This window comes from Paramormyrops kingsleyae, chromosome 3 (genome assembly GCF_048594095.1).
Source record: "Paramormyrops kingsleyae isolate MSU_618 chromosome 3, PKINGS_0.4, whole genome shotgun sequence".
Taxonomy (NCBI): Eukaryota; Metazoa; Chordata; class Actinopteri; order Osteoglossiformes; family Mormyridae; genus Paramormyrops; species Paramormyrops kingsleyae.
Window position 1 is genome coordinate 9,569,621 of NC_132799.1, and position 12,548 is coordinate 9,582,168.

Genomic DNA, 12,548 nt, shown 5'->3' on the forward strand with positions numbered 1-12,548 from the left:
GTCTTCTAGGTTCCTGTGTGATAGGGAGGTCCTCTCTCAAATCCAGATTAGGGCACTCTCAGCTCTCTTTGGGTTGAGCGAGGATATTGGGAAGGGGCTTGGATGACAGCAGGTAAAGTCGAATATGTTTGGGGGGGAGGGGATTAGGTTTATAACAAAAATAGTTATAGTATTACTCGGATTTGTGTATTATTTTTGTGTTTTTGCTGTTTTCAAGATAATTGCTATTCCGTTTCTCCAGGAGGTAGACAATAAGAAAGGCACAGAGAATTAAACATAATGTGGTTCTGCAGAAGGACATTTGCAACAGTTGGCAGATTAGCACTCAACCACACTAGATTTTTTTGTTACCGGACTTCATGGAAGTCTTGCGGTCTGTTTTAATTTCCTTACCTAAATTCCTCCCTATAGTCTCAAGGGCCCCACTCCCTAAGAGTTCTCAAACATATAGCAGTCTCTTAAAATTTGCTTCAGGTGAACTTAAGAGTGAGAGGGGAATTGCCCTCTCTCGGGTAGTTTGGGGCACAGTCATGCACGATTGCTGAAGTGATGTCACAGGGGGCAGTGGAATTAAGCGGTTTTATTTAGACTGTAATCTCTTATTTCAATTGCCAGAGTGAGTAAAATGTCCCAGAGTAGGAAGGGATAAACTCTCTGGATTAAGCCCAGCCTCCACCCTCTCCTCCATCCCCTCATGTCCCTCTCCTACGTCGTACTTGTCTGATGTATGGCATTAGCAGGGAGCCCATCACTGGGGACACAATGGCGTGGTAAGGCTGGCTTAACGAGGTGTGTTGCGTGTTAGTGTTTGCGGTGTCCCTTTCATTCCTCACCATCTACTTATATTTCCAGAGATTAATTATTTAGTTCTCGGTGGTTGTAAGGGGAGGCACTTGATAGGGAGAAAAAAATTACAACTGGAGATCAGGTGAAAACGATACCTTCTGCTTTGCCTTTTCCCCTCTCCTTCCCATTCTTCTGATGCGACTGTAACAGAAGACTTGAAAGAGAACACCTTGCTTTTTTCCCTTCTTTAAAGCTGTCGTCTTATTTTCTGCCCAATGCATGCTTCCAGCAGGCAGTTAAGTGTTGGTCGCTCTCAGAGCTGGGACACGTTCGGTGGTAATGAGGGGCGGGGGGACAGGGAGAGCAGCTACGACCACGGCGGCAGGATTCCGGGGAGGAGGAACTCGCTAACATACGGGGGTGACGGGGGAGGGTGGTACGAGGCACTCCCCGGAGTACGTCCCCCCGATCTGGATCTGAAACGAGAGCCCTGCTCGTACCAGGGCTTCCCTGACAGGTTTGAGCAGCGTCCCTTGCGGAAGAATTCAGTCCCCGAGCTGAACAGCCACTACGACAGGCAAGCTATGGCTTCCCGAAACTCCCTCCCGCCTCTGGACTACAACCAGCATGACCCTGCTCTGGGCACCCGGCAACTAGAAGACCCCCGGGGCTATTACCGAGGAGAGCTGCAACCGCTTAGCAGATCAGCCCCGCATTATGGGCTGGTTAGCGGGGCCCGGTCCTCATGGGATCAAGGTCTGGGACGACCCCCTCCAACCGCTTGTCCTTTTCCTCCCCCTGTGGCTCATGAGATGAGCCGTATTTACAAGGACCCTACTACTGGCAAGATGATGCCAGATGGTCAGAGAATACCTGGAAGAGATGCTTCTCCAGGGCGCTATGGGCTCGAGGCAACTTCACCCAGGTATGCGACTGAGCCCCTTCCTTCTGTTCGCTCCATCTATAGTGACCTCAATGGCTGCCCCCTTGTCCCCCGTCAAGTTTCAGCTACCTGCTTGATGGTAGATCCAACTTCTCAGGGAATGGATGGAACAGTAAATCGTGGAATGGTACAGCATCAGGAGAGTCCTTCAACTTTTATCTCTATGGCGGCACAGAAGGTACCGTATGACCCTGGGTTTGACCCTAATGTCCCGGTTGCTGCTGCTGGAAACACGCCCATATGTGCCTTACCGCAGCCTCAGACAGCAGTAGTGGGGACTCCTGCAATGATAGATCCCAGGAAGAATGTAGACCCAGAGTTCCTGGCATTCCTGCGCAGGGAAGGCATCTCTGAAAGCACCATCGCGTTGCTGCTTCAGCAAGGCTTCGACTCCCCCAGCATGCTGGCTGTCATGGAAGAGAATGACATACGGTCTGTGGCACCCAACTTGGGGCAGGCTAGGGTACTTTCCCGAATTGCCCTCAGTTGCAAACGCCCTCTTGAGGCTACCATGAACTCGGCACAGGGTGCAGTGCGGGCACGCTCCAACAGCTTCAGTCACCGCAATGACGTCTACTTGCAACAGCAGACCCTGGACCCCAGTGTCATGCCTCTGCCTCCCCACACCCTGCAGCCCATCTCGGGCCGGATGGGGGAGATGATGGGTAGAAGGCCCAACAGTGCTCCTTCTCAGCATCTCCTGGAAACTACCTCCTACCCTGGCGCTTCACCTGGATGCTACCCAAATGGAACAGGGGGGTCCCCCAACGCCATGCCCCAAACCCGGTCAATATCAGCGTATGCTGGCCAACCAGCAGCTGCAGTGTCCGCCTTGACACCCATGAATGCCGTACCACCACAGCCACTGGCTGCTGCGTCTGCCGCACCGCCCAAGGTTTACTCCACCACCTACACGGTGCCCATGGAGCTGATGAAGAGGGACCGCACCATGCTGCCCATGTCCACCTTACAAAATCTTCAGGCAAGCCCCCAGATGATGCGCAAGGTTGGATCTCAGGCGGAGAACTCTCTGCTGACTTCAGGAACTAACCTCCAGACGCAGAGCACCGGCATCCCCAACCAGAAGCTGAGCCGTCGGACCGGGCCGCCTGTTATCGTCTCCACCATGGCATCGCCTGATTCAAGTAACCCTATATACAGTTTTTCCTCACCTTGCTCCATTCTGTGGCAGTGGCCGTCCTGTCGTTTGTTCTGTGCGAATGTTTCATCATGTCTGGTTGTACTTTTCCTGTCCTTGTGTCTCTATCCCAATGCAAAAACTTTGGAATTGAATGGTTGTATATGAAGCAAAAGGAATACTAATCCTATAGTCATACCAGATTGGTAATATTTGGTAATGCAGGAGTATATCATAGTATTAATTAGTAATTTCACACGGGTATAAAACACTTGAGCAGTCTTTTCATTTTTATAGATTTTTTTTATTTAGTGCAGCTGTGTTTGACTTTTCTCTTATCATAATTCCCCGTTTTTTGTGTGCTTTGTGCTTTTCCTACTGCTTTCCCCCCCCCCTATAGCTGGGCTATAAACCTGGACATACTACAGAAAAGGGGAGTTAATTAGCAATCGCTAAGATTACCTCTTTCGGAATTCCTTTGTACCGCGTTAAAGACGAGTGCATTCCTCAGGCCGCTGACAGGGCCGTTATTAAAAATGCAGGAGGCTGATATGTGAGGTCATTCCTCTGAGAGGGCAGCCAGTTGGTTACATGCATAGTGAGATGCTTTCGGTGCTGGTTCTGCAGTCTTGTATCGGTGTGTGAAGGCAGAAATTGAGCTTTTGATTCCCCTAAACTGCAAAAAGAGAGCAGGTGATCCCTGTCATTCTCTATCAGAGCAGGGTGTCATTTTACTCTGTTCCGATATTGGAATTTTCTTCTGTTTTTTTTCCTCCCCCAAATAAACTGTCAGGGGAAAAAAAAAAAAAAGATCTTAGACTCAAGGGAATCGTCAAAGCACATCTTTTACAGTCAGGACCACTTTATATCTCACAGGATGGATGGCAGTAAATTGAATGAACAAGTGCGCTTAGAAGATAGTTTAATATTTACCAATTAGTTTCCTATTATTGTTCGACGTGCTCCATGCCAGCCTGGCAGCTGTAACAAAAAGACGGTGTCACACCATTTTGCTACACTGCTGTAAACGTGACAATGGCTTTGCAAGTAGCTGACTGCCTTTTAGCAGTTGCCATTCTGTAATGACACTTCTGCATGTTATAGATAGGGCAGAGTAATGTAATACTTAGGCACTGCAGCAATAGTCTGCTACATTAGTCAGTTAATACTCCACTACCACTGGAAGTTAATATATGGGCTTATAGCCTATAATCTTAGATTGCTGTATTTTTTTTTTTGTTACCTTCAATATCTTTCCAATGAGACTTATTTACAATACAACAACATGCATGTATTACTGAATACCGAGCAATTTATAAAACGTTTTCATCGGTCGTCTTTTCCTCTGACAAGAAAAAGGATCTCAGTTCTTTACCTTTTTTGTTCTTTAGTCATTAATGGTGCAGTTTCCTGTAGCCCGTGAGAATCCTGTCACATGCTAATAGGTTCAAGGCGACTTCTCATATTCTGAGAGAGTGGTGGTGGATTTCATTAAACAATTTCCTCTTGTCGACAGGCTTGTGCGGTATCAGACACTTTGCCAAGGTTTGAAGAGGATTTTGAAAGTGTCCTTGTGAGAGCTGCCTCCCCCACAAATCCACAGCAGATCTCTCTTCTCCTAGGCCGTCTGCAGCGATTACCTCAAGTCAAACATTTTTCCAGGACAACAAACTCATTTGCATGGGCTGACGTTCGTTGCTCCAGTAATTTCATCTGTTAATGGACGGCCCACAAAGCCGATCTCGGAGCATGTTTCTTAATTGTGTGTTGCTAGGCAACCTGGGTTTTGGTCGTAATCACAGAAAGATTATCTTAGTATTCAAGTAACAGCAAAGGGTTTTCATGAAGTGGGGACCTGTGGAAAATTGCTTTTGAATTTGCATTTATGTTTTGTTAAAATAGCTTAAGCTTTGGAAGGCAGAAGTAAAAGAGAATTGTGTGCTTTATTTACACAATATGTTGATCTTTAAGTAGTTTTTTTTTCACTGCTAAACCCTGATAAAGTTTATAACTCGGGTCATCAGTCATCTTTCAGATAGAAATATTAAGATATTTGTATTTATTGCATTAAACTAGCATGCTTTTTGTGATTTCTAATTTTAGGTTGGCATGCAGAGATTTACTGCTGTGCTGTTGAGCTGATTGAAATGTTAGTTAGGATTGCCATGAGTGTAATATTTCCAACACAGAAACACATAGTACTGCAAGGGTGGCCAGCTAATATAAAAGGCCCCTCTACAAGGGCCTTCGCCTCTGTGTTAGCTAATGCCATAAGCAGCTCATTAATAATGCTGTTACTTGGCCAAGTCTGAGGTTTCGGAATGCAGTTCCCGGCATCTCATAGCGGCAAGGAAAAAAGCGCCACGGCTATGGATGAGTCTAGCATCCAACGTGGAAGCATAGCAGGTCAGTGTCACATTGAACTTGGGCTACATTTTACTCCATGGATGTTAATAGCCAAGTTGCGTACATAAGGGATAGGGTTCCAATTAGCTGTCATTGCTACTTGGGGCTCTCGAAGACATCAACAGAAGTGCCCATGACAACTGTAGAGGTTGCTCATCCAGGGGGGAGGGGGAGTGTTTAATCTCCCTGTTTGGACAGAATGAGGGAGCGTGCTGGGTTGTGTTCTCCGGGGGAAGGTCTTGCTGTGCCGGCCACTTGCATAACCTTTTAGTGAACCACGCCGAAGCATGCCTTCGACGATATGCATTCACCCCGCTGTTTACATGAGGGGCCATTCAAGAGCATGTCCACAGTTTACGCTTCGACGTCCTTGGTCCCTCGTTCATAGACATGTGACATCATATGAAAACGTTCCGTGGTTCTGATAGGGCCAGCACGCGGCTCAGCGAGGTAGCGCCTCACAGCTTCAAGGTCGTAGATTATAGCTTATGAGTATTTCACTGTAGATATTTTAGTGGCAAGAAGAACTGGTACATGTGTCTTAAACTGGTTTTAGTTTATGTCTGTCCTGTCTGATGGGCTTGTAAGTTTGTGTGATGTCCAACCTTCCTCCCTAAGCTAAACTGCTTATTGACAACAGGTGTATGGATGATTCAGATTTTTTTTTATATATATATATATATATATATATATACACTCACCTAAAGGATTATTAGGAACACCTGTTCAATTTCTTATTAATGCAATTATCTAATCAACCAATCACATGGCAGTTGCTTCAATGCATTTAGGGGTGTGGTCCTGGTCAAGACAATCTCCTGACCTCCAAACTGAATGTCAGAACGGGAAAGAAAGGTGATTTAAGCAATTTTGAGCGTGGCATGGTTGTTGGTGCCAGACAGGCCGGACTGAGTATTTCAAAATCTGCTCAGTTACTGGGATTTTCATGCACAACCATTTCTAGGGTTTACAAAGAATGGTGTGCAAAGTTAAAAACATCCAGTATGCGGCAGTCCTGTGGGCGAAAATGCCTTGTTGATGCTAGAGGTCAGAGGAGAATGGGCCGACTGATTCAAGCTGATAGAAGAGCAACTTTGACTGAAATAACCACTCGTTACAACCGAGGTATGCAGCAAAGCATTTGTGAAGCCACAACACGCACAACCTTGAGGCGGATGGGCTACAACAGCAGAAGACCCCACCGGGTACCACTCATCTCCACTACAAATAGGAAAAAGAGGCTACAATTTGCACGAGCTCACCAAAATTGGACAGTTGAAGACTGGAAAAATGTTGCCTGGTCTGATGAGTCTCGATTTCTGTTGAGACATTCAAATGGTAGAGTCAGAATTTGGCGTAAACAGAATGAGAACATGGATCCATTATGCCTTGTTACCACTGTGCAGGCTGGTGGCGGTGGTGTAATGGTGTGGGGGATGTTTTCTTGGCACACTTTAGGCCCCTTAGTGCCAATTGGGCATCGTTTAAATGCCACGGCCTACCTGAGCATTGTTTCTGACCATGTCCATCCCTTTATGACCACCATGTACCCATCCTCTGATGGCTACTTCCAGCAGGATAATGCACCATGTCACAAAGCTCGAATCATTTCAAATTGGTTTCTTGAACATGACAATGAGTTCACTGTACTAAAATGGCCCCCACAGTCACCAGATCTCAACCCAATAGAGCATCTTTGGGATGTGGTGGAACGGGAGCTTCGTGCCATGGATGTGCATCCCACAGATCTCCATCAACTGCAAGATGCTATCCTATCAATATGGGCCAACATTTCTAAAGAATGCTTTCAGCACCTTGTTGAATCAATGCCATGTAGAATTAAGGCAGTTCTGAAGGCGAAAGGGGGTCAAACACCATATTAGTATGGTGTTCCTAATAATCCTTTAGGTGAGTGTATATATATATATATATAATATAAATATACACACACTATATTATATTGACAGTGAGTCTAGAGTGGGTGCTTGTGGATGTGGTGTCTAAGGCAATAATGAAGGTAGAGAAGTGATCTATGCTTGTTTGAACTGGTGATTCATCTGTTGCTTTGTTTTAAATCTTAAAAAAAGTTAAGTATGTGTATGTGAGGGAAAGAGATGATTGTCCATATGTCTGTCTGTCTATCTTTGACGGTAGTAAATGCAGTCAGTGGGATGGAGAGAAAGGAGTATCTCTGTTTGGATGGTGATTTTGTGGGCATAGAAGAGTATCTGGGTAATATCTGGTTGTTTATATATATGTATATTGTGCCCAATTTTGGCATGTGGTGCACTTGAGGTTATGTCCCATGGTCAGAAATACTGGTCTCTTATCACAGGATGTCTAAATTTGGCAGATGTCCCCAGACTCTCTGTTCATTGGACAGTAGCCTTTGGAAAGCCATGTTGTGTTACTCTATCATGTTAAGAACAGCATCACTGAACTGCCAGCCAGTTCCATTCTGGTCAAATGAGGCACGTGAAAATACAGAAATCCACAACATAAAAGACTTCCATTGGTGTTGCTTTGAAATCCTGTCCAATCTGATTCCTGAATTAAGTGCAGAGGTTATTCCAGCTGGTGAGGTCTGTCTATTGTGGGAACTAATGCGGAAAGATCTCCTCGGTCATCTGTAAAGGGCTGCTGTGGGAAGATTGCAAGAACTTTGCTACTGGCTGGCTACTTTCTCGAAATGACCCAGCATTACTTTGTGATCCTGCTGGAATGAATGAGTGAATGAATGAATGAAGCCTCATACCTGGATGCTACACAAACTCGGTGGGCTGTGAACAAATAAAACCCTGTTGTATAATCCCATGTTCCATCCTTACTTCACTTGCGATAAATGTTTGATACTTGGAATTAAATTGTCAGGATGCAAATTGAGCACATTATATACTAGAAGAGTCGGTGAAAATTTAAATAAATAAATAAATGTTCTTTGAAAGTCTCTCAGAACTTTATTAGAAATGCCCTTCCTCTCGACTTTCTTAATCTTCCCAAATCATTCCCAGGATTAACATGAGGATTAAAGGCTTTACAGGGCAAGCCAGTTCCCAAGTTTAAAAAAAGAAAGAAAATACTCAATGAACAAATGACCCTGTAATATTTTGCCCGCATGTATGACATTTATGTGGTGATTCCACCAAAGAAATATACTGGCCCATCATCCGTGTCTTGTTGCCAATCCATGACCGAGAAGAAAAACATCAACTCTGTTGTTTCATTGCCTTGTCGTCAGCTTTTTGGCATCGGTTCAGGTGCATGCTGGGTATTTGACCAAAAGGAACTGACACTGATTACCTGTGTTTTTCTGCTATCTTACCTACTCTGCTGTGATGACAGACTTTCGAACACATTCATCTTTGAAATGAAGCTTCACAAACGGTCAGTGCATTAGTATTTAATTAAAGTCAACGTGCAGCTTATTTCCTGTGTACTGAATGGCTCCAATGGTTAAATATGTAATGCAGTGCAGGGATTTCCTGTCACAAGAGTCAACAGCAAATGATATATACAAATACACTCTGGAAGAAGGGGTCCAGGAAACAGTGACAAATTGGTTACATTTGTACGTCCGTCAGTGGGAAAGAGACTGAGAAAAATATGCGCACCTCCCCAAGAAATCCTTTGTTTCCCACCTCATTCTCTGTGCCGGGCAGGTCACCCTGAATAATTCATCTGCTGCAAATGAAAACCTCACGGACATTACCATGCTAGCCTAACCTTGTGCTTTGTGAAACAGGACAGAGGCGCTTGGCAGTGGGAGACACTCAGCTTCTCATTTTCCTTCTTCATTTGCACTTCCTCCATTCAGAGGGGTTCATCTTTGTGTTATGAAAAACGCTGTTTTACAAAGGTTATTGTAATGAAGCCAATTATGTTTTCAACTCTCCTCCCAGACACCTTCACTTAACGTCCGCAGAAATAGCTAGCTCTCCTTTTGGGTGGAAAAAGAAGCAGAAAAGGACCGTACTATCTCAAAAAAACACTTCATGCTGGATATCAAAATATCATATACTGGAAGATGATGAAGGGCTATGCGGATGATTGATTTTTTAAGGTGTATAGTGCCTTATTCAGTGATGCCTTTTTTTAATCTTTAACCCAGCACTTTAGCTCACTGTTGACATAGATTTGCTAACATTTTGAGAAAATTAAGCTAATGTATTGTAGTGTGTTAGGTCTTCGGCCAACCAGAAGTGCTCTTACTCTGCAGGAATGCATATCATGCTGATTTAAACTGCTGGAATTATTTCGTTAGCTATTGGTTTTTCTTATTTTGTCTTCAGGGTGCTTACCGTTATTTTCCATTAGTCGTCCTGGTATTCCTCTCTGTGGTGACTGCGGGGGTTTTTAATGAGGGGAATTTGAATCTAGTTTTCTTGGAAAGGGGTTCGTAAAGCAGGAAAAAACGAGATCTGCAGTGGGGAAGTTGTAAATAAATACATAAATACAGAAGTGTGTAAGGAAGCGCGCTTTGTGGGAAAGGGGTGCCGTTTCACCAGTAAAAGAGAATAAATGCATCTTCTCATTAGAAACAGATGTGTTTTGGTTGCCCGCTTTTTTTTTCAAATAACAAAGGTCCCTGGGCATTTTTGTGTGTATTCTGGCCCTGGCAGTTGAAAGTCATTATGGGCACTGGTGCTTTTGCAGTGCAAGTCATTATGGGCACTGGTGCTTTTGCAGTGCAAGTCATTATGGGCACTGGTGCTTTTGCAGTGCTTCATTATGGCTGATATCAGCTGGCACTTTTTTCCAGTTCAGATGTATTTAGCTTGTATTTAAAGCTGGTTTACTTTTCAACACTTAAACTGGATTTGGTCTAAGTCTATTTGTTTTCTTATTTTTTGTAAACTGTTTTACCATTTAAACACATTTGACACAAACTTATACAACTTTTGCTCAACACCCTTAAATACTCTCGTTGCTTTTGGTGCCTCCTTTATTCCCGTGAGACCTTATCTCACCTTAACATTATTAGTTACCAAAATTACGAGGGAAACTGGATTGTTTTAATTTTCCCATCATGAAAAATGTTAGATTTCATACACAGTCACAATTGCTGACACACATTATACAGCATATTTACCAGTCAGATGTTTGTCATGTTTTCTTATACATTAGTGTTAAACTGCTAAATCTCTGTTCTTTACTGGTGATTGGTATACATCAGTATATGCAGAATATTTTACTAGACTGCTCCTTATCTTTCAGGGTTTCCAGCCTGAATGTTGAGAGATCAGACTCTACCATGTGACATATCTCTCACCTGTGTTTACAGTGGGGGGAGGAGGTCCATCTGTTTGCGAAATGTTTCTGCGATATCACTTGCGGAGCTTGTTTGCTTTCATTATGATAAAATGGCCGCCGTGTACAGCTGCGCTAAGTAACTTCTTTTGATGTTGTAATCTTATCCCTCCTGTGGCACCATGGAGCCTGATGTGTGTGTGGAAACCCAGCTGTGTTGCGTGGGATAGCTGGACGGTGGTGGGTGGGACGCACCGGGGGGGGGGGGGTTGTGGGGCGTTGGGCATCGGACGTGTATTCCGGGACCGTGTCATGTGTGTGGGGGGCACTTTGTTATGCCACTGGGGGCGTGCTGCTGGCGAGCTTCATCCTTTCTGCTAGGCCAGATGGCTTCTGTCAACTCAGAGGAAAGGGGGGGGTGGGGAGAGCTGAGGAATAGGGAGGTGGGGGCTTCACCAAAAAAAAAAATGCGAGAACTCTTCCCTGAGAGATTTCTGAATGTCAGTTTCTCCTACATTTTTTCGACTCCACTTGTCCTCTTTTTGTCCTCCTCTCTCCTGCTCTTTTTCCCTCTTCCTTCATCCTTTCTCTCTCTCCTTTCTCTCTTGCCCCATCTGGCAATATTTTTCCAGGGGGAAAGACTTAGCCAAGTTGGGGGGGGGGGGGGGGCTGTGGTTTGCAGCCACTCTGCGATTTTTGTGACATCATCTGCGATATTCTTTCCGCCCTTTCTCCAGCCCTCAGCAAACCTGCGTGCAATTTGGGGGCGTCGCTCCAGTTTGTGAGTGACGATGGACGCCAGGCCGCCATCCAGACAGAAATGACGGTCCCTAATCGGTTCCTTGCTCAGCCCGGCTCAGTGGCTTTTTGTGCTAACGTTCCCTCTTCCCCCGTACTACCTGCACAGTTTTCTCGCTTTGCAGGCAACGGAAGAGATCAAAGAAAACAAAGAGGCTAGTCAGTGAACCACTTTGTTGTGTGATCTGGCTCGCGAAGGCTGGCAAGTAACGACACTGGCTTTATTTAGCTTTAGCTGCCACCGGAACAGGATCCTCCCCCTGGATTTAGTTCCAAAACAATAGGTGCCTCTCAGGTAAGTATACTGGCGACTGGAGAAAAATGGATTTTCTTCTGCTTCCTCTTTTAGATCCAGTTTCAAAAAGGGTGTCATGAGATGGGCGTTCAGCTGTGGGATTGGCTGTGGCCATAGGGGGTTGGTGGGGCATTCAGAGGTCAGCTCCACTAACACTGGTTATGTCCCAAGTTTCCTGCCACTGGTGGGAGCCAGAGGGCAAGGCCTAATGTTCACTTGGGAGACTATGCAAATAGTTTGTGTAACTGTGAGTGACTGTTTGAATTGTTCTAGCATCTCTGTGTGATGGTTAAAGAAGACCATCCAGAACATCACTTTTGGCTCCCAGTTGATTAAAAGTTTTATTCAGTCAATAGCCTCGTATGACTGGGTATTTGGTTAAAGTAAAAAAAAAAAAAAAAAAAAAAAAAGATAAGCATTTTATTTTATTTATTTTTATTTTAATGAGTCAAGAAATTTGTGCATACAGTGTTTGGCTCTGTACCTGTGATCGGAACGCTGCTGGTTGAAATATCGTGGCTGACAGAGTGATTCAACCACTGAGCAAGACACTAGTTACTCCTGACCCTGCTGTCAAGCCTCACTTTTGTGTCAATTTCGACCAAAGCGTCTGCTAAAGAAATAAACGTAAATGAAATGTATCAAGTTGTTTATGAAAGAATTAAAGAATGACTCCCTGTTAAACAGAGTCACAAGACACTGGGAGTTACAGAGAAACAGTTTCTGTTTTATGTTACGCTCCCAGGGAAAAGGGGAACAAAAACAGGAACAAAAGATTAGGGGTGTGAGGCGTTTTGAGTGTCTATATATAAAGAAAAATTTCACTTTTATCTTCCTCACTTGGGAATTGTTGCTGGTTGTTTCCTGATCGGTTACCAACACAAGCAGATGTTTCCAAATGCATTTATATGTGGTTCACCTGTCAATGCTACATG

The 12,548-nt window shown here is 44.6% G+C and overlaps 2 protein-coding genes and 1 long non-coding RNA gene across 10 annotated transcripts in view; 2 read left to right on the forward strand and 1 right to left on the reverse strand.

The window, feature by feature from the left end:
- The window catches only part of ctbp2a (C-terminal binding protein 2a), an 81,197-nt gene that overhangs the window by 44,694 nt on the left and 23,955 nt on the right, over positions 1-12,548 (forward strand). Inside the window, exon 1 of one of the 8 annotated variants that reach the window (XM_072709575.1) lies at positions 11,193-11,613. The exons of the other annotated variants lie outside the window; for them this stretch is intronic. The gene's annotated coding sequence lies outside the window, so the exon portion shown is untranslated. Of the gene's footprint in view, positions 1-11,192; positions 11,614-12,548 lie in introns of those variants that run through there. 8 annotated transcript variants of the gene reach the window in all.
- Positions 660-3,113, forward strand: LOC140588176 (uncharacterized). Its single transcript, XM_072709569.1, has one exon. It carries the CDS (start codon positions 1,062-1,064, stop codon positions 3,033-3,035), a length of 1,974 nt encoding a protein of 657 aa, XP_072565670.1. The 5' UTR covers positions 660-1,061; the 3' UTR covers positions 3,036-3,113.
- LOC111858792 (uncharacterized) lies at positions 3,172-4,524 on the reverse strand. Its single transcript, XR_002841684.2, has 3 exons — positions 4,243-4,524; positions 3,801-3,848; positions 3,172-3,653 (listed from the first exon to the last, which is right to left on the reverse strand). It is a non-coding gene; the product is annotated as an uncharacterized lncRNA (long non-coding RNA).